Source organism: Branchiostoma floridae, chromosome 7 (assembly GCF_000003815.2).
Source record: "Branchiostoma floridae strain S238N-H82 chromosome 7, Bfl_VNyyK, whole genome shotgun sequence".
NCBI classification, from domain to species: Eukaryota; Metazoa; Chordata; class Leptocardii; order Amphioxiformes; family Branchiostomatidae; genus Branchiostoma; species Branchiostoma floridae.
Genome location: NC_049985.1, coordinates 21,961,813 through 21,984,560, shown reverse-complemented (window position 1 = coordinate 21,984,560; position 22,748 = coordinate 21,961,813). Strand labels below are relative to the sequence as shown.

Below are 22,748 nucleotides of genomic sequence, written 5' to 3'. Positions count from 1 at the left end.
TGGTGCCAGGTACCATCTTGATTTAATGTATCACATAATGTGACATACAGACACACAGCAAGTTCTGGTGCCAGGTACCATCTGATTTAATGTATCACATAATGTGACATACAGACACACAGCAAGTTCTGGTGCCAGGTACAATTCGACAAATCCGCATGCAGCACACTGACACTGGTTACCGCAAGTCCTTTCAGCACCACATGGTGCATATTATTGTGCCCATCTCTGTTTCAATAGCCCTTAGGCCAGGCAACTTTGTGCAATCACTACATATACAGCAGGGTTCTAGTCCACTGGCAGTGGTCTGTGTATTCAAATGTGTGTTCAGCTCTCCTTCTACTGCTTTTTACCTTCCCAATCCATTCTTACCTTTGCGTAAGCGAGTGAGGAAAGTTGTGTAAAAATGCAAGGGCACAAGATTGGTAGCCTGACAGGTTTTTAAACCCTAGACTTCTGAGTTCCAGGCCAAAGACCTTGCAGTTATGCTATTAGTATATGACCCCACAATATAGTTGCTGGATATTTACAGTTTTAGATGATGACACTTTGAGAAATTGTCATTATTTTGTTTCAGACCATCTTTGATGAATCTCTGCACAACTGTCTCAACTCCTACCTGCAGAATGCACCAAGGTAATATATTACTGTCATTCCTGCTTTAAGTTAGTTTATCGCCAGGTTGCTTTTTTCATCTTTCTCGTTCACAAGTCTTGTGTCCTAAGTTAAAAGGTTAAATTTTTAATGACAACATTCATAATCAAAATAAGAGTCAATCATGTGTATGCTACAAAGACAGAGGTGCAGTAGGTAGTTTATATTGGTATTTATAGCTTAGTGATTTCACAGTTTTTCTTCCACGTCAGATCCTACGACCCCCCACTGGATCTTCCTGCGGACCTGAAACAGAGACAGGAGACACTACATAGACTCTTCTTCATGGTGTTCATGAGGATGGCCACACACAAGGAGTCCAAGGTCTGGTTTGTTACCTTAATTAAGGGGGGTTATGTTTTTACTGGCGTTGTGTAGTTTGATTGTAAGCAAAATACAGTCAAACCTGTTATCAACTTTTCATAATTCCAAATACCGCCACATCAAAAAAGTTGTCAACGAAGCCTTCTCAAGATTGTCTTGAACACCTAAATAGATGAAGTGACTACCTCTACATGTGTATGTAAGAACCTGGCCAATGTGACCTTTTTGGCAATCCCTAAAGCTTATAGATATTTTCCCAAGCATAAAAAATCCTGTCTATAGACTATAGTGACAGTAAAATTGTGTCTACATTTTATCGGTCCCCTGTGTGGTCTTCTTGGTATGGGCAGTTTTACAGTAACTCAAAGCTAAGGAGATGGTAGTTTTTGCATTGCAGGAAATGTTTGTATTTGTATTTGATGATGAAACTAAAAGGAAAGGTCCATTTGAAATACTTCTATAGGACAGAAGAATTAATATTTCACTTTATGTCTCTTCCAGGAAAACTTCTTCACCCCTAAGATGTTCGGAGACATCTTGTATGAGAACTTCTTGTTTGATGTTCCCAAGCTGATGGACCTGTGTGTGCTGTATGCGGGAGGCAACATGGCCGTCCTCACCAAAATGATTGACAACATCTTCAAACAGCAGCCGAACTACAACAATGACTTGGCAGAAGTTGGGCCAACTATTTTTGAGGTAAATATGTACCATTATTAAAATGCTTCACCCCTGGGGCATTGCCAAAAAATAATCATGGTAGAGTTTATGTCAATATCTTAACTATGATCAAACGTTAATCAAAGAAAGTATAAAAATTCAAAGAGCATTCATTGTCATAGTTAAGATATTAACAAAAGCTCTACCGTTATGTTTTGGCAACACCCAAGGAGTGGAGCTATTTTAGCTCTGAGAAGAAGGTTCACCTCCAACTTCAATGGAGGTATTGTTTTCGGTTGTGTATGTGTGTTCACGCCTTTAACTCGAAATACTTTTGATGGAGTTGAATGATTTTTGGTACGTGGGTAGATATTGAAATCCCAAAGAAACGTGATGATTTTATACCCCCTAGCAGTATTGTAATGTACTGCAGCATTCCAAGCTGACGCCCTCTGGTATACAAATGTACATGTAGTGACCTCTATGTGGGCAGCTTTGGACTTACTGAGCATCAAGTTTTATATCACATCGACCTTTCTAACTTTCAGGTTTTAAGTTTAAATCACCATGTTTTTCCAAGCGCATCCTCGCAGGGTTGTAGCCAGCGCCTGTCCTTCAGTCCTTTGAAGGAATTTTGCAACTGGGGACTGAAAAAGATTTTCCCATTCCGTCCCCTGGGACATATCAAAAAGTTGATATGTAAATATATAAAAAAACTGAAACCCATGTGTTTTTCTTCACCAAAACAGATGCCATTGAACATCTTAGTCTACAAGCAAAATTTGCACCTCAAAATGCAGGAAATAGTGTTTCAGAAGGTCTTGATTTAAAAATTTTCTGGGACCCAGACCCCTTAGAAATGATGCGCAACATCACGCCATGCCTTCGGTGCTCAATAGGATTCCCATTCAAAATCAAGGGGACTGAAAATGATTTCAGGCTGGCTACAACCCTGCATCCTCGTCTTGTAATTAGCCAGTGAAAGGGTTTGTCACCCCGTAAGGGGCGGTATAACCCCGTCATGTGTAAACATGTGCGAACATGTGCAATCTCGTCGACTGATGATGACGATGATGTTTTCCCAGGTATTTGACAACATACTGGAGAAGTGTGGGTTATCAGATGAAGGTGGTTCGGTGCCACAGAAGCTGAGTGACAGAAAAGCTGCCCCTCTACAGTCCATGAGTGTAGGGGAGGTACATGACATCCTACTGTACATGAGAGACTCAGCCATCACCCTACTGGTGTTTCTGGAGACCTACCCCAGCGGATGTAAGGTTTTTCACCAGCAGAACGTTGTTGCAAGGTATGGAGCTTTTTTTGTGTGTTAAGTCACACCAATTTTATGTGTTGTTTCTCGGATTTTTTTCAGAAAAAAATTGGGCCGGTCGGTCGAAAAAAAAAAACTTCAAAAAAACTTTTCAATAAGTGGGGGGTAGGAGAGATCAGACAGGGAAGCCTAAACTTTCAACATTTAGGGGGTCCCTGGTAGCAAAATCCAAAGTTTGAAGAAAAATGACATTGTATTTTTTGTTCAGGACCTTTTCTTGGTGGCAGATTGCTTTTTGAGGTAAGGAAAAGTGGTGAAGGATTGCCCCCCCCCCCCCCAGTTTTGGTAACTCTCAATTGAGGTGAATCATGATGCTTTTACGAGATTGATTTTAAGATTATAGCTTGTTGTAGCCTTGTTTCAGCTTGTGTTTTCGTCCAACAACACCAGTCTTCTGCGCTCTTCTCAAAAAGTACTAGTTTAATGGGTTCTTCTACATAGCTTTAATGGGGCTGGTAACTTAGTCCTCATTCATAGACTACCTACCAGTGTTTCCGCCAGACCTAAGCTGGGAGGCCGTCCACCTTGGGGCGCGAAAACCGCGAAAATCAAATTTAATTGCAAAACCGCGAAAATTGAATTTAATTATAAAACTGCGAAAATTAAAGTTAACGGTTAACTGTCGCAAGAAAAAAAAAGAACAACTAACGTCCGATTAAAGTTCAGTGCCGTAACAACATGTTTTCATTTGTGCTGCGTACTGGTATGCCGCACCGAACGGGTACTAGACTTTGAAAAGGTTCCAGAAACGGTTCTTTGACTTGCAAAAATGAAACAGCATTTGTATATATTCTCTTATGTTTTAGTATACTTATAAATCATCTAAAACCTTCCATAGATCAAGAAATTTGCATTCAGAAATGACGAAAAACATTGTGTATCCTATATAGCGGTAATGAGCGTAATGGAAATTTTAGCAATGTCACGGGAAGCTAGCGCTGTGATTGGTTAGGATAAACAACAGCTATCGACCGCCATTTTTGTAGCATATTTACCCTGGAGATTTTGCGGGCTCAAAACTGATATCCAAAACTGATATCCAAAGGAAGGATATCCAAAGGAAGCAAAGTTATACTTGATACTTTTTACGTCCAACACCTCTTAATGTGAACACTTTATTTTTCCGCTGTGTTGCCGATAACGAACTTGAACGAGGTCGGGGATTTACCGTGCCGAGCACCCGGGCCGGTGGGCACATGTTTCTGGCGTCCCCAAGCCTCTAGCTTCAATGCACAACACAAAACTGCAGTGTACATTTATCAACTTTGTACAGATTTCTCGGCAAAATGTGGGTCGCAATATTTTTTATGAGGACGGCCTCTGTTTGCGTTCAAGCCGTCCAAAACGAAATGAGACCGTCATTGGACGGGTGGACGCCCCTCTGGCGGAAACACTGCTACCTACCATATTGTTTTTGATTAAAAAACACTACAGGCATTTTATGGTATGCCATTGTTCACAGTATTACCAGACATTGATAGGATTTTCACTGATAATAGCTTCTTACAATCTACAGATCATCATACTGTATTTATTGGATGTATGAAATGCCATGTACATGTATTTATTTATGCTAAGGGTATCAGTTTTGTGTGATAGAATTTATCTAATTAATGTCTCATATTAACTTTGATATATCTTTATATTTTCAGAATATGCAGTTTTTATGAGTCCGTTGTTCCAGCATTAGAGATCCTAGTGATGGACAGAATATCTCAGGATACAGGAAAGTAAGTACCTTAATTGTTTGTACTGGTAACTTGATGTGAAGTTGCACCTATATTTACTGTTAACTTTGTATAAAGTCTCAAAGTCTGTTTACTTCAGAAAAAAGTACAACGCAAATTGTTACAGTAACATCTATGCATATACTGTAAATGCAGAAACTTTCACAGTGGTTTAATGTTTGTGGTTTTTGCGGTGGCCGCTTCTCCGCAAACTTAAAACCACCGCAAACATTTTTCCGTGGCAATAAGAGACTACAGTGCATGCTACCACGGACTTAAATCCTCGCGAACTTAAATGCATTTACAGTACTAATAGAAACACCTGTTCAATGTTGTCTTACGTTTGTATTTCAGGGCAAGTTGGAATGAGCTGGCTGCAGTTCTAAGCCAGGCCAGAGGGATGCTGGTCAAGTTATGTCATCACATCATCTCCACATGCTGTCTCCAACCTATTCTAGAAAACAGGTGAAACAGGGGACATAAGAGTTTTCTTTTACACAACCAGTTATTCTCACCTGCTGATGTTTCGATGATTATCAGACATCTTCCTCAGAGCTTCTAACTGGAGTTCTGCTTCTTGCCGCTATATGTAGCCGATGTAGGTGGCGCTATTGCAGCGAGAACACTATCCCAAACATGGCTGAGTTTGTACCCCCCTCGTCCCGGTTCATCACTGGGGAGAACCTTCCTTATCCAGACTGCTTCTTTAATCCAATGGATTCCTCTGTTGTCTTCTCTGTCTATAACCTTGGCCCCCTCCCAGTTATTTTTGGAAGGTGAAACACTTCACTACTGTAAATCTTAAAACTTTTACGGCAGTTTTATATTGGACAAATGTATTTGTCCAATGACTACAGAATTGTTTCAACAAAAAATTGAAAAAAAAAACACGTGAAAAACTCCTAAAACCACTGCAAACATACAGTGCAATGTACAGTGCTCCAAGTGAAATATTTCAAATGTTTGTTGTTTCTTCAAGCAGTAACCAAGTTGAAAATGACATTTTGATAATGTCATCTCAGTAAATACTTTTACAAAGAAGACAGTTTAAAGTATTTTCTGTTTAAATGAAGTAAAATAAGTATATCTATGGACTAGCCAACATTGAAGTGTGTGTACAACTTGTATTGATGTTATATTGGTTATTTCCAGTGGTTCCCTGGAGGTTGTGTTAAACTATGTAGAAGACTACCTCCATGTGATGTCTGCTGTACTTTCTGAAAGAAGGTGAGAAAACTAAGCAAAATATTAGAGCAAGAGCTATAACTCATGAATTCAAATGAATCGATAGTACAGTCAAACCTGCCCAAGACGACCACCCGGTGGACCGGGCAAAAGTGGTCGATTTGGTCAGGTGGTCGGTTAGAAGAGTATCGACTCACATTATGCCTGATGCAAAGTATAGATAGTTTCCGTTGTGTTTAATAGCAAACACATGCATGTGCATCCGCCGCCATCTTTATTTTGAACATAGCATCATAATGGTGGTCAAAATCTGATGCGAACTGGCTGAATTCGGCACAAAATCGTGCCAAATGTAGTTATCATTTAAAATCAGTGACACCTCAAGATTTGAAAAGAACGTGGTTTTATGGGCAGGGATTTGGTCCCAATTTTTGGTGGTCGCGGTCGCGTTGGCCAGGTGGTTGTTGTGAAGAGGTCGCTTAATGCTTACATCAGTGGGGAAAATTTTTAGGACCGAGAAAATATGGTCGTAATGGCCAGGTGCTTGCTAAGAAGAGGTGGTCGCTTGGGCAGGTTTGACTGTACTGACATACATGTAGGCTAGAAAAATGAAAAATGAACTTCAAGGTGATCAGACACTATATACAGTATTTACAGTTTCATTATTGTACTGGGGAAGTTCCCCATTATGTACAGTACTGTGAACAGTGGACCACAGTTTAATGTCCTGTCCTTAACCCTTTCCAGTAGCGTGCTTATCAGATTAGTGACAACAGTTGGGATTCAAACTCTCAATGCCTCGGTCCAGAGACAGGATCGCTAACCACAGGACTGCACATACTAGTAGCTACTGGAAAATGTTTCTGTTGGAAATTGTTCAAACAGTCAATCAGTGCAACTATACTATTATAATATTAAACCATATAACTCTACAATGATCATCACTTTTATTGTTGTTACGCAATAACCAGTTAGTATTTTGGTATATCTTTATGAATTATTATGTTAGATGTGATTATCTATAACCAGTTGTTCTTTTGCAGATTTCTCCATGATTTAGACTTCCTGTTTAGTGTACAAGAGGACATAGACCTTATTCACCAAGCCTGTGATAGTGTGTATCCTTCTCAATGGACTGTCAGACATAGACATAAGATGACATGGATGGTCTTAAAAAAAGGTTATGTAGAATGTAGATTAATTCTTACTGCCAGTAGGTTTGTTTTGATATTTTATATATATATCACGGTATCATAATTCATAGGGGTACACTAAAGGGGGGCGATCGGACACGAAAGGGATATGTATACTACAGGGGGTACGTACACTACAAGGGTACAGACTAGGGCTGGGTACCGGTGTGACAGCGATCTCGCCCTCCCCGGCTAGTGATCTCGCCCCCCTACCTCGCCCCCCTTTAGCGATTTCGCCCCCCCCCCAAAAGAAACGGGTTTACATGACATTTTAGAAGTTGATTGGTATAAATCACAAAATGCAGTTTCATAATGATATAAGTACACGAGTTTGATACATAAATCCATTCATAGTATCAATATTAACGTAATTACATGGTAATAATATAGTTGAACTTGTTTCAGACAAGGAGGGTTGGGTCCCTTGTATTCCCATTATTGCATATACATGAGTCTTGACATAAGATGTATTTCATTGTATTCACCTGTCCTCAAACAACCTATATATCTCCAATATGAAGTCTCTACCATGAAGTGACCACAAAAGAACTATGTAATGTCTTTATTAATTATGCAAATATTAGGTATTAATTAGAATAACGCACATTTTGGTATATGCACCTGGCCAAGGGATATCTTCACCTCCAACATGACTGTTTTTTCTAGTATTTAGGAACTGATGCATTTACCCGTGTTTCTTAAGACTGGTACTTTACCAGTGTTTGTGTAGCATTTAGCAACAGCTATATCAACTTGCGCGTAGATAGTGTTTATAATGAGAAACTATTATTCACGTGTGTTTTTGTTAGTGCTTTGGAAATGTTTCCAGCACAAGAAAGAAAACACTGTGACAAATTGAAAACATATAGCTGACGTATTCCGTACCATAGACGGTGTTTATTTATACGTTCGCAGTAGCACTGTTTTTATGCCACCTCAGCTGCAAAAATTGTCTTTTTCATTTCAATGTCATGTTTGCACCGAACAATATAGTATCGACTTTCGAGGTATGACAGGCATCTTACGGTACGGTAATAAGGTGCCATAAGGTACCAGGTAACACACCATACACGTTACTCCCCAGGTGCAGTATAGTACCAGGTAGCGCACCTGTAATATGTCGTAACCAGCTGCTCTTGGGGGGGGGGCGAAAACGCTAAAGGGGGGCGAAAACGCTAGTGATCTCGCCCCCCGGGGAGATCGCTGTCACACCGGTACAGAAAATTCAGATCCAGGCCCGGTTCAGGTCCAGAGGATCAGGTCCAGGTGAACCTGGACCTGATTCAGTATTTGAGAAGTTGTGAATGGACGATACTCAAAACAATGGTCCATTTCGCAACAAAGACATCTGTTTTGTGGAGTATTCGACTCCCACTGGTGTTTTAAAATCCTACAAGGTTCTGTACTGCCTCTGTACTATTAACTGTAAAAATTGATAGAAAGGACTATAGACTATGTTCTTCTTCGCTCTTGTTATTTTCCGCGACTGGTAAGCCTCGAAACGTGTGAATGCCTGATTATATAATCTGTTCATTTTCCAATAGGTCCAACATCCGGTCTACCAAACGCCTACTGTACATTATGGAATATACTCAATTCTTTTCCTTAATTAGAGTTACTCACAGAGATAGCACGAGAACAGATTTTATTATGGGAGCCGTCGACCAGGCATATCAGTCATTTGGTAAGGACAAGAGAGCCAGGTATGATGGGAATGGACCAAATCATGCTGCATCATGGAATGGGGAGCTCAAGGCTGATGGGAATGGGAGGACACCTGTGAATAGGGTACAGCAGGAGGATTTCCAGGATGAGGCAGCTCTTGAGGGTTTGGTAAGTTCCGAAATAAAATTTGAATTTTGTATATTACCTAATTATGGAGCAAGGTCTTGAAAAGCTTCTTAAAACATGAGTTTGGAGACCTCAAACTTCCATGAAAATTTGGATTATGCAAATATCTTCTACATTTTGCAAATATCTTCCACATTTGCATAATCCTTGCATAGTTACTTTCACTTACTTACACATGTCACAGGTGTGAAATGCTATCATTTACTTTTTTGTTAGGCCCTTATTTGCATAATTGTTCTCTGGGCTGGTTTTCACGAGGCAAAAAACTGACTTGTCCTAAAATGTCCTACAACGTTCGATGCACGGCGTATGTCCTAGGATGCTGTTTTGGCCCATGTAAAAACAAAAATGACGCGCTGTGGCTTGTCGCAGTGTGACACCTCTGGAGGTGCCACAGCGCGTCATTTTTGTTTTTACATGCCAAAAATGTGTCCTAGGACGTGTGTCAAATGACGTAGGACATTTTTTAGGACAGGTCATTTTTTTTGCCTCGTGTAAATCGGGCCTCTGTTAATGTTACCCCATTTGCAATTCAGTTTTGCATTTCAGTATTTTAACTAATGTTAGTATCCATCTTACTATATGATAATTTTATTTTCTCAGGAAGGGGCCTGTGCCTTCCCCCAGCCCAGTGGAGTGGAGATGGACTCCCTTATCAGTGCTGTTAGGGACCTCCTTCCTGAACTTGGGGAAGGCTTTATCATGGTAATGGTATCCTCTTGTCTCTTTTAAGTATATTTCTATAGAGTAAAAGGGCAGTTGATGGAATTATTTGTTCCTGAAAGTTTGATCCGCTAATGCCCTTGTCACACAGCAAGGAAATCGATTGGCTGAGGTCTAACTGACATTTTTGGGGCATTTTTGGTGTGTTTTGGTGTTCTCTTGATCATCGAACAATTTTTAGAGATTGACCAATTTTATCAGGTTCCAAACTCCATTCAATGTGATGGGTTAGATTGCAACTGGAAAAAATTGAAAAGTATGCGTTAGTCAGATTTAGAAATTTTTAAAGTTTTGCAACCTTCTGGGATCACCAAATCTCCTGAACTATGTGGCAGAGGCTTTGAAGGATGTCAGCTTAAGTAAAGATTTGTTGTTTGCTGTTCTCTGAATGTTTCTTAGAATGTCTTAGCTATAATCTGACAAGAGGTACAATATGGTGTTTGACTGTAGGACATTTATTCAGTGTTTTTTTTTTTTTCGGTCAGGCCTGCCTAGAGGAGTATGGGTATAAAGTTGAGAAGGTCATCAATGACATACTAGAGGAAAAACTACCTGCTAAGCTCCAAAAACTGGACAGAAGCATGAAAAGGTAAACATAGTCTATATTCCGTATTGTTTAATAGTACATTGTGTGATTGATTTATTCAAATTGTACATGTACATGACATTTGTGTTCTGCCTTTCCCAAGAGCACAACACCGGAGTAACACTAGTTCACCATTATCCGCAGGGTGACCTATATCCGTTGCTTTAAAAAAGGGTATTTATATATATGGATATCAAGTCGACAGATGATAGTTTCAAACTACAATAGTTAAAACATATTACAACTTGAAACCACCGTCCGTCAACTTGATATCCCTTAATACCGTGTGGGTAAACACATTGTCAACTAATATAGGTTACCCTGCAGATATAGGTGAAGTAGCGTTATATCAGGGGACTATTTGAACCCAGGACCTCTGGGCTTTGAACCAAACACCCTACCATTACGCTACAGGACACTCAGGTGTCGATTACTGTTTAACTGTTGAGACCCAGTAATTTACAAACCCGATGAAGCTATTCACAATTTTAGCTGTCTAAGACTCAGTGTCGTGTTATCCAATGCAGACCAGCTGAAAAAAAGACAGAAGATGTTGAGACGACGTTGCTGTCCCAACGAGCCAATGTCTTTGCTGGTGATGAGTTTGACGTGTTCTCCAGGGATGACATCGATATGTCCAAAGTCTTCAAGGGGAAACGGTGAGACTTTTGAATTATTCATTATTAAAAGTATAATTCATGATTAACTTTTTTTTTATTTCTTCCTTAATGGACATGAAATACCTTGACTGCAAGATGACTGTATCATGGTATTTTTTTCCAAGGATGTTTTTATAGTAATAAACAGATTCAAGCTTTTTGAATCTTAATGTATTATATATACATGTATTAAAGCAAGAATAAGATAATGTTGATATGATTGATAATTCAAAATAACTGCTATCAAAACAAATAAGAAATCGATTGATAACAATGTTTACCTCTGGGTGTGGAGGATATTGTATTTCTTTCTGATAATATTTTGTCTGCACTCCCACAATTTGTATTTCACTGCTTGGCACATTTGGGAAACTAATTGAAAGTTTTAGGTCAAAAATGTCAAAAAGGTTCCAGACAGGTGACAGGAAAGTTTCTTCCCAATGCCTCATGCAGTGTTTAATTTGTTATTTACAGTGTGTATGTGTGCAGCATTTCAGAGAAAAATCTCAGAACCCCTTGTTGTTAGGATTCTTTTAAAAAGATTATTCTGAATCTTGACAGATGACAATGATGTTTTTCTACAGAGAACCAAAAGATGTGAACACCAAGAAAATCATGGACGAAGACAAACCCGATCTCGCCGCTCTAAAAGAACAATATTTTAACTACGGAACATATGAGAAAGTGCCAGAGGACGAGCTGAATGGACCAATGGCAGCGCTGCACGTGGTGGATGATTACGATGATGAGTATGATGATACGTACGACACCAACGATGTTGGTGAGATGGACGCTGACTCTGCTGATGAGATGATCAGAGAAAACAAGGCTGTAGAGGAGTATGGAAGGTGAAGTTCTGTATTTGTTTTGTATTTTAGGTCGGGTAGTAGTAGTGTTCAGTATTAGATTGTGCATGCATGGGTCCCTTACAGCAGTTGGCTAGTCTTAACACTACAATTGATAATGTGGGTGATCTATACTGAGCACACTTGATATACACCAGAAAGAAAAGGCTTCCAGTTTGGGTCTGTTCTGACTCTTCTGATAACTTTTTAAGGGTGAAAATAAGATCTATGAAATCACAAAATGAGATCATTGCTAATAGTAAGAGTACAATTGTCTTCAAAATTGCTGAAAAGTGAAGACTTGTGAAATGTGCTACCAGAAAAAAAGCTAAATTTGTCTTCTCTCACAGCCCTGCATCAGATTCTGGATGTAATCCACAGAGTTGAATTTGTTTGGCCTAATGTAGCGATCATGTGGTGACCGCGTGGCGCAGTGGTAGCATGTTCGGATTTGCACCAAGAGGTTGCGGGTTCGAATCTGCCTGCCGTGCCACCGATCTTGTGCCCTTGGGAAAGGCACTTTACACGACTTTCCTCACTTTACTCAAGTGAAAAATGAGTCGTCCCTCGGATAGGACGTTAAATGGAGGTCCCGTGTATCCGAGGGTCAAACCCCATGCACGTTAAAGAACCTCCACACGTGGGATGGTGCGGTGTGGATGGAGCAAACCATTCTGTCTGGAGTTGGTGATTCACTACAAATCACCCAGACGGAGGCCTGGCGAACCTTCGTGTCGTATCAGCCACACGATTTACCATGCCCCGGAGAGGAGATAGGCGCCGCCAGGGGACTAAAATGCCTATTGATACAGCACAACATGTTGTGCTGCCCCTACGGCTGATTTAAAAGGCTATGGGACGAACGAACGAACGAACGAATGTAGCGATATATCATGGGTTGATGATGATGTAAACTACACTAATTGGTTCCGTATTTGACTGGTGTGTTTTTGTCTACAGAGAATTTGTGACTCCCAGGGTGTTAGCTGGCAACAAGGGGAGGAGAGAGAAGGAGGGGAGTGATGAAGAGGAAGAACAGGAACAAGGAGGACCAAAGGTAATACTATATTATATAAAACTACAATTTTCATTTTCTAGGTCTATATCTATCTGTGTATAATTCTTTTATCTACTGTTGATTGCTCTGCGTAATTGAACAAGGAACTGTGATGTTACTCGAAGAATACTGATATCGACTATGCCATAATGACATACTAGTAGGAAATGAATTTCATTTTATAATGGATTGTCTGACTTATGAGGAAGACCGTCAAAAGTTATTTCAAAATATCGTATGTAAGTCCGATATTGTACTGCCACATGCTAAGACAGAGAAATTCCATTTGATATTATCATGTCCTGTTCATATATCTGCCTACGTAGGCCGATTCATTTACAACTCCTTGCAAAAACGAGATAATGCTATATGATATTAAATAGATTGTTTATACTTTTACATTAGATTTGATTAGTTGTTAGTTATTTGTATTAGTATATAGCTGTTCAGATTGCCATACATTGTAACTGTTATTGTCGCGCAATAAAGTTCTATGTAACTATGATTTTAAAACCTGTTCATACATATAACTTCAAACGCTACAATGTATAGTCATGATTTTTTTAACGGAAATGATTCCTTAGTTCTGCCTATGACTTGTGGAAACAATTCAGCCTTGGCTGCCACTCCTGGACATTTCGGAATCCACATTCTTTTCTCAATAAACCATTCATGCTCATATCAATCTACCTTCAAACCAGGTGCCACGGTACATATATTTGGCTTCCGAAGAACGTTATCATAGTGATGGATTTTTGATAGTCTTATGCCTTTTGTTCCTCTGTAGGACAAGAAGGATAACTTTGTACAGGACCCGGCAGCACTGAGAGAGAAAGCAGCAGAGAGGGCAGCGTACAAGGCACAACGGCAGGGCAAAAAGTAAGTTAGATGGAACATACAATATATGGTGCCAATGAAAACAGCTTGTGATGTCTGAAAACCTTCATAAAGCCATGTCGATTTGATTATATGATCCCCAAAACTAATGCGAGCATACGAATAAAAAAGTTTGGCAAAAAAACTTGACCAAACACAGAGTAAGGTTCTGCAAACAATAGTCTTCATTTTTGTTCTTTCACATCTTCTCCTTTGACCTTGGAATTGAAGTTGGCATTCTATGACAACAGTATATGTTTTCCTGTGTATTCTTTTTTTAGTCTATGGCATATTTTTGCTCATTTTGCAGCAGCACAATTCACATTATTTTTTTTGGATACCGACAAAAAATAATGCGCGAGCAGCTGTTGTCCATATAAACAAATCAATGTGATATTACTAATACTAGGCCAAACTTTATGACTAACATTGCCACTGCTAACCTTACTGTTTTCTCCTACAAGGGGACAAAACAGGAACCAACAAGACGTCCTGAAAGGTCAAGCCAAGGGTCAAGGTCAAACAAAAGAGACGGCCCACAGCAGACGACAGAAGGAGAAGAACAAGTCCAGTCGGGCCAATCACAACCGACGGGCCATGGCAGACAGGAAGATGGCCAGGGGGATGGGGCCACTCACATAAACTCTGCTGACATTTCAAGTTCCTCTCACTCTTGCCATTCTAAGTGTTTGTTTTTTTGATATGCAAATATATCCTATTCTGCAACGCAGAGACATCCAATGGCGCCAGCAAACTGCCACTTGTCTGTACTCTGCTATCTCAACCGTCACGATCAGTTCCTGTGGGCGTCGCCACAAACCAGCTGTCAGCCAATCAGAGAATAGGCCTTTCAGTTTTGTAAAGGGATCTCGCATGTATAAGGGTAAGCTCATTAATATTTATAAGCAGAGCGGTCAGGAACTGATTGTGACGGTTGAGATAGCAGAGTACAGACAAGAGGCAGTTTGCTGGCGATGTTGGATGTCTCTGCGTAGGAGAATGACATATCCTAGAATCTTGCAAAATGCCAATCTCTGATAGGATATCATCTTGCATTTATCTTAAGTAAGGGGTCTCTGTGTTCGAAAGACTTGGTTGGCAAAGTTGTGCATCTTTTGTTTGGCAATATACTTACTTAGTTTTAAACTCAGATTGCACACCACTGTCCTTAGACTGCAAGTGTCATGCGAACAGTCTACCGATGCATGTCTGCACTAAGAAGAGCAAAATCAATGTTGCAACATCAAATCAGGTTGATATGAATGAAATATTAAGCTATCGTACTAACTTTCAAATTGAAGATCTTTCTTTTCAATGTAAATTCTTCTCTGTAATTTGTTAAATTTATCCACATTCACTGGTTTTCAACCATTTGGAGTCACCTTTCTGCTGAATCAGTGGTTTGACGAATTTGCTTTGCTAATACTAAATACAAACATTCAACAATTGAAAACCTTAAAGGCATACTACGCAGTTTTTTGCGCTCAAATTTGAAATATTCTAGAATTAAGAAATATCAGATTTACTACTACTTTTTGTCACTTTTTGACACTTTTGTGTCATTATTTCACGTTTGCAACGTAAAGGATTAGCCTACAAACATTCCGCTCTAGGCACCCTGTAACCTTGTGTCCCCCCAAGTTAGACCCTCCGGGTCTTGCTTGCCACCGGTAGGTCCCCCGGAGTGGGCTAATCAGTTAGCACATGCATGGCAGACTGCAGATAAAGAACACAATGGAGATCTTCTTTGGAAACACCTATATCTAATCATTCTAAAATAGCATATAATCATGAACTTATTAGTCTATTTTGTAGGATATCAACAAGCTAAGGTCATATTCCCTTCAAAACTGCAAGAAACCTTGTACAGAAAGCTAGTCTACTGTACTCAGAGGAACTGTCAACTGGCCCCCCACTGGGAAGCCAGGCTGATAAGCAAGAAACAACAACACACAGAGGCAGTAACCAGCATGTGCCCATCTAGATCTGTTTCTTGGAAGATCACAATTTTTATACATCATGCTTATGTGGTGCATTGATATCGCAGCATCTCTCCCTGAACATTGGTATGCAATGCTATAGGGTTGATTGAGCTAACAATGTAAGGAAAAAGTAGAAAAAGCTACTTTTTGTTTTGTTCAAAAATCCCGTAGTATGCCTTTAAAATATTGGTCCATGAGTTTACTTGCAAAGCTCATGGCTATTTTTGACCTGCAGCAATCTTAAATGTCCCTGGGTGTGGCAAGTACATAACGAAATTTACTTGCCCAAACCTACTTTCCACTTACCCGAAATCTAGATGACTTTTTTCTATGCATTTTCACTTCCAATGATGGAATTCTTATATTACTGGCTCTACATGTATTTTTCTGTGTTGAACAATGCTTGATGCCTTGACTGTAAAAAGTTACAAGTACATTGTATAACAAAATCTCACTCTTGGAAAAATCTTACTTTCCCGATCGGACAAGTGGTGTAGGTCATGCACTTGCCCAATGGGCATTTTCACTTGCCCGGGACAATCGGGCTAGTGGACTTGTCCAACCCTGTCATGGATGGTAAACAGACTAGTCTTCCTTGTAAAAAAAACAATGCAATGTGTTTGTCAAACCAAGGAGCAAACAATGTAATGTGTCTCCAAGAAACGCCAGTATTACAACTTGGGTAACTTTTGCTATGTAAAAAAATATGAATATTGTGCCTGTATGCCTTTAAACCACTGTTTCGTGAATGTGCAAGAAAAGATGCTTAAAGAGATATTACTCTAGGAAAAAGTGCCAATAGATCTCCATTATTCTTGAAAGATTGCAGAACTTGATGTCTTAGTGACACTAAACACACATTGTGACATTGTGACATGCTTATCCAATGTTGTACTGTACAGTCTCTAAGAATGTTGTAAAGAAGGAAACCCTTCACTTATGTTGCTTTTACATTCGTTCGTGAAGTAAAAGATGAAGATGACATCGAAGGTATTCCTGGCCTCTTTGAGATTTCTGTTGAAGAAGTTGTCTTACATGCTTTATATATATGATATATATAACACTATAAAGCTTAAGATAACAATATCCAAAGTTGCCCAAGATGGAAGAAGAAAAAGAGGAAGACCCCAAACCAAGTGGAGGAAAGCATTGTCAGATGACATTATTGGAATTCTTCTGGCAATCCGGTCAGACAGATGGAAGAAAGAAATGATGATATATGTCACTCTAGGGAAGTAGAGAATAGGTAAGGAACAAATGAAGTATTTAAAGCTCAAGAAGGATACAATCCTCTGCAAATGTAGTGCCCCCCCCCACACACACATGTCTATCTCTGCATGCTTTTTATCCACCAATTGAGAGAAAGCTGCAAGTGGATTGCCATATTTTACAATTTTCATTGATTTTATTACATCTGGTCCATATATTCTGAAAAGTCATGTCACTGGAAAAAAGTCAAAGACTAATGTACAAGTTAAGGGTTTATGGCAAACAAACTAGATTATGATGTAGCATCTCGTCCTACTGTATGTTGTAATACAAAGCCAGGAAAAATAAGACCCATGATGCCATCATTGTGAGTAAGAACCCAGGTAAGGATAGGCTTGGCGCTGTCCTTGGTGCTGAACGTGTAATTCTGCAAGTACCTGCTAGATGGCATTTCTACACGCTTCTAGCTCGGGACAAAGCATGGCAGATGTGGCAGTTATTTGTCCTCAACAGGTTTCAATGGCTGTGGCTGCTGTGTATGTAGTGATTTAGATTCTGTGTCTAAGATGACATACCATCTTTTGCCTCTGTGATTTTTAGCTCCGCTTGACGTACGTACTGTAACCATGTACATAAACGAGTTTAAAGCCATTGGCTGCAGTATTTCAATTAGCCGCATGGTGGCGTCTCTATTCAACCGTGTCTCCAGCAAATGTAAACTGTAAGAGTGTCATAAACTAATATATTTTATTGGTCTCGTTTGGTAACCTTTGGTTATGAGATCTATGCTCATCGATTTCCGTCAGTTTTGAAAAAGAGACGACCGTGAAAATTGGTCCGAGGTATGGCCTAAAAACTTCGAACTTTTTGTACGAAGAAAATGTACCAAAGGAGGCAACTGTATCTGGCTACCTAATTGTACATTGATGACGCTGATAACGACGATCTGCCTGCATTAAAGTGATAATAATAATAATCTTTATTGCAAATTCATGCCCGAGGGCTAATTGCATACAAAGTAAAGCAGTAGTGGTATACATAATCATACTTAACAAAGAAGGAAATGATACTCATAGATAAATCAAAAGGGAATAACGACTAATCTAAATCTATTTCTACTTTTTGATGGGTTTGACTTCTTTTCCGTATGCAGTAGGAGATGAATTGTCCAACATTTTCATATATAAAGGGGTTGGACGACTTATGCAAGAAGATTGATTTTTGTTGGTCGGTAAGGTGATAAAAGCTTGGGAAAGTTTTGCAGATTTTAAGGAAAAGTTTGTTTCTTTCGGAACTGTAATGTGAACATTGACAAATGAAATTTAGTTCATCTTCCACCGCTTTCCCTGAACAATATTTACATCTTTTCTCGTCAACGGACAGTTTTCAGTGTACATAGCTATTAGATCTAACATTTCCATAAATTGCAGTGCCATAAGTGCCTTCATTTGCCAAATGTTAAAAATGCTTTACCCCTATCAAAAATAAGATTGCTCAAGACGACTCGTTTATTTACATGGGCGCGTTCATAGTGAAGCTACAGGAAACCTCCCCATATTGTTCATTCTATGATATTCTATTCTATGATATTTCCCTAGATCATGAGAAGAAAAAAAATGACAATGACCAATAAACATGCGTTCTTTGTTTATAGCAATTACAAACTACACTTTGTCACTCCCCGCAAGAGGCACTTTTTCGCTAGCGCTGTTCGTGTACAGGTGTCTGTGTGGCACAATGGCTATAGCGTTGGAATCAGAATCAGTAGGTCCTGAGTTCAATACTCGCCATGCCCCTGCCCCCATGACGGTGGAGTGATGCCCACCGAGCCTCACGGCTAAACTGTCTAAAGCCCCCTTTACAAATCAAGAATTTAGATCGGCCGACATGTCAGCGAGCTCTAAATTACGAGGAGGCATGACCCTGATGCCTACGAACAAATGGCAGAGTTTATTCGTCGGCATCAGGGTCATACCTACTTGTAATTTAGAGCTCGCTGACAACTCGGCCGAGCTAAATTCTTGATTTGTAAAGGGGGCTTAAAGGTGCCAAAAAACACCTACGGATTTGGTGCAGCCAGTGTGTCAACATCTGCACACTTGCCACTAAGAGCCGTGATATTTTTTTTGTTCGTGTACAACCACACCACTCAGAACCTAGGACTGTGTAGGACTTTGCGCGCGATTGCCTTTCACCAATTTAACTTTTGAGATCAGTTGGACTGGCTAAAAGGGAATACCGCTTAAAGCACGCGTTCATGCAGCCGTTCAGTTTTGGGCTCGGAACGGAGTATAATACATGAATGAGACAATAAAGACCACAGGAAGAGTAACTACAATGTATGTTGACAAGCTATAATTGTGGATCTGAATAAAGTCAAGTCAAGTCAAACATTTTAGAAGGGTCGTGAGAATTTGTCCGCCCTCCTGAGCATCATAGCATCGCCGGTTACCCAACCACTTCAAACATCTTGAATCGCAATGTCAAGATTCACTTAGAAATGTCGTAGATAATAAGGCTGATTTTCATCATTTAGATCCATCCATTTTGAAGATTGTAAGGGGGGGGGGCAGTTTTCACGGGAGGGACAGATATTTGGGAAGGACCATGGGAATCACTCCGGGCTCTCTTGAAAATAGCCGTATCGTTTCGCAACCAGAGTCAAAGAACTTTATTTGCGTTTGGCAGACTTCACTGTCTGAATTAAAGCTAGTTTACAATTCTTAAAAACGAACTTTCCTATAGTGTTATAAAGTTAAGAGGAATAACCAGAAAATTATTATACAACCACACTGAAACCTCAATGCTAAGACTCACGTAGAGATACCCGAGTAATAAAACCCATTGTCATCTCATACAAATTTAGATCCCTTCATCTGGAACAAGTTGTTGGCAGGAACAAATTTAAAGTTATTTTCTGCTTGCTAACGAAGCGGGTAATATATAAGTTGAAGGAATTGGAACCCTGGTCTGAGCTATTCTTTCCTCTCTTGTTCAGGTTAGATTATCACGCAGTGCCCTGGGTACGAGACTTGGAAATTTCCAAGATGGTCGACGAGCAAAACACACCGACGTCGCGTTGTTTTGAGAATCGTATTAATTTGCTCATTATAGCTTCAAAATTGTATACCACTTGCAGTCGGGGAAGGTGGCAACTGTTGTGGACTTATAAGATATATCTGGGTTTCCTTTTAATTGAATTCGGACCCGTGGTACAGTGACCAGGATTGTTTTTCGTCACTTGAACAAGAATCGTGTTGGCTGAGGGCACGGCTGGCCGCCAGGTGCGTGCTACACAAATGTCTGAGGTGGGTGTCTTCCTCGTTGTAATTTGGTTAAACATCAATGAAATCATCTACGTAAATTCAGAACAAAAAATCAGCATTTCAAAATATAATAAGATACATACTAGTATATAACAGTCCTTATCTTTACCATTGTTTCGATTTGCATAACAATGCCCAGACGGGTTTTGTTTACTTTTTGTGTGCATTACCTTTGACATATTACATAGAATTCCTGTCGCCGCACATGCGTCCTAACTAATGTGAGAAGGCTTATTCACTTAAAGTCACTATTATGTACATTTTTGTGAAGTTTCATTACTGATCATCGTATTGCAAGCCAAGGGAAACATCTTTTAGCATTTTTGTCTTAAAATGAGCGCGGCCTTATAATTCTTAATCGCGTCATCATGAAGTCATACTAATTTGCATAGATTATCTTTAATCGATGACGTGCAACCGAAAACAACGTCCATACATGTCCATACATTAACTAAGATGGTATGTTTGAAACACCAAAAACACACCCCAAAACTCATCAGCGACCACTCCAGAGTACCTTTAAATAACGCTGATAATAACACATACGTTAGCTATCTATTATATGTATTTAGATAATTATCGTACTTTACCAGTATCGTGCGTGCGCAGTGTATGTTCGAATTATTCGATGAAGCCTGTGTGATAAACTTCGAAGCCTGTGTGGTACGGCTTTTTATCACACGGTTCCGGAACACGTGTATCGAACGTTATCGTGGCCCAGGTATGGCATAAGACATATCACATGATGTATGTAGCCTTGACAAACATTTTCAAGTTCAGCCCAATATTCCAGTCAGATCTTCAGGAGGCCAAACCAAATATTAAGTCCGACCTCACAATCTTCCAAATGGAGGGATCTAAGTCATGCCAATCAGTTTTGTAAATACGGACATCTCTACGAGTCTTGACATTGCGATTCAAGATGTTTAAGAGGAACGATACTGCAATCTAATTTAAAGTCGTCAGTGTCTTATCTGTATCGAGTGTATGGTGTCTGTGCGGACATATCTACCACAGTCTTGTACATGTCTTCAAACGTCAGAACAAACCTCATGGTGGTCTTGAAGCGATATCAGCCTGGTAGAAAGCAATCTAAACGGCCGTGGTTTGATAGGTTTGAATGGTAAGGGCAAACCACTATTACTATGCAATTAATGAGAAAATGTATCATGTTTGATTATATATATCTACAAGCTATGTACCACCTCCCCAAGTTCGGGCGGGCATTTAAACTCTTTTATCGCAGCAAATTGTAGAAAAGGTGGGGCTTTTCGTCTCCCTCTGCTTCCAAAAAAGAAGTCAAACCCAACCTGTTTAGAAAAAGCCAACACGTAGTATTAGAGTGGAATATTGTTTATAACTGAAGTTCATTTTCACTTGTATATCTTCTATGTTTATACCATACACTTGCAATTAGCCCTCGGGCATGAACTTGCAAATAAACTTCTTCTCATATAATCATCGCTGAGGGTGCAAAATAACATAGCAAGGTATTGCAGGGAAACATTGTACGTGTGGGCCTTCGAAGTTTTAGGCTGCGTCCACTTCCTGTGTGTGCGCTCCAAATATGGTACCCGAACCGATGGAAATTTTGATGTTCCGGGTCGGAGTTCAAATCTGACCGGAGGTCGGTAATCCGCATTGAAGGTTCCGGTTCGAAATTTGATATGACCAGATGACGAAGTAATCCGTGTAAATAAAACCCAAATTATAGGTCACCACCTTCGTTCTGACTCTCATTTTTTCGACTGCCACTTAAGGAGTGTATAATCTTTTTTGTTTCCCAAAAAGCACGTTCTTTGTAGCGTTTTTCAGTGTCAAAGATTTCGCCGTGCGGTCAATACTTCCTGATACATGTATTAGTGCGCGACAGCGGTTACCAATGCGAACCTTCATTCGCTTTCAAGCCCTGTAGAAAAGTAAAGAAGTAATTTTTAGTACTCCGCTCACTTTTTGTCATCTCGTTACGGGTTGTACTATGAAATTCAAGTGACGGAAGTAACGCACATTTTGTTTAAGATTCTGGAAGTTCGATGGTATAGGGACTCGCCATGAGGTTACCGAAAGGTTCGCTTAGCGGTTACCAATGCCAACCTTCATTCGCTTTCAAGCCCTGTAGAAAAGTAAAGAAGTAATTTTTAGTACTCCGCTCACTTTTTGTCATCTCGTTACGGGTTGTACTATGAAATTCAAGTGACGGAAGTAACGCACATTTTGTTTAAGATTCTGGAAGTTCGATGGTATAGGGACTCGCCATGAGGTTACCGAAAGGTTCGCTTAGCGGTTACCAATGCGAACCTTCATTCGCTTTCAAGCCCTGTAGAAAAGTAAAGAAGTAATTTTTAGTACTCCGCTCACTTTTTGTCATCTCGTTACGGGTTGTACTATGAAATTCAAGTGACGGAAGTAACGCACATTTTGTTTAAGATTCTGGAAGTTCGATGGTATAGGGACTCGCCATGAGGTTACCGAAAGGTTCGCTTAGCGGTTACCAATGCCAACCTTCATTCGCTTTCAAGCCCTGTAGAAAAGTAAAGAAGTAATTTTTAGTACTCCGCTCA

The 22,748-nt window shown here is 39.8% G+C and overlaps 1 protein-coding gene across 1 annotated transcript in view; it reads left to right on the top strand.

Moving 5' to 3' along the window:
- LOC118419646 (activating signal cointegrator 1 complex subunit 2-like) overlaps window positions 1-14,485 on the top strand; it is a gene marked incomplete in the record, with an annotated part of 18,098 nt that extends 3,613 nt beyond the window's left edge. The window contains 17 exon segments of the mRNA XM_035826141.1: window positions 59-74; window positions 578-636; window positions 867-978; window positions 1,480-1,677; window positions 2,724-2,944; window positions 4,621-4,698; window positions 5,050-5,160; window positions 5,848-5,922; window positions 6,924-6,998; window positions 8,699-8,906; window positions 9,528-9,629; window positions 10,133-10,236; window positions 10,761-10,892; window positions 11,477-11,740; window positions 12,698-12,794; window positions 13,582-13,673; window positions 14,135-14,485. Of these exon segments, the coding sequence (XP_035682034.1) occupies window positions 59-74; window positions 578-636; window positions 867-978; window positions 1,480-1,677; window positions 2,724-2,944; window positions 4,621-4,698; window positions 5,050-5,160; window positions 5,848-5,922; window positions 6,924-6,998; window positions 8,699-8,906; window positions 9,528-9,629; window positions 10,133-10,236; window positions 10,761-10,892; window positions 11,477-11,740; window positions 12,698-12,794; window positions 13,582-13,673; window positions 14,135-14,312 (2,122 nt within the window).
- Window positions 14,486-22,748: the final 8,263 nt, after the last annotated feature.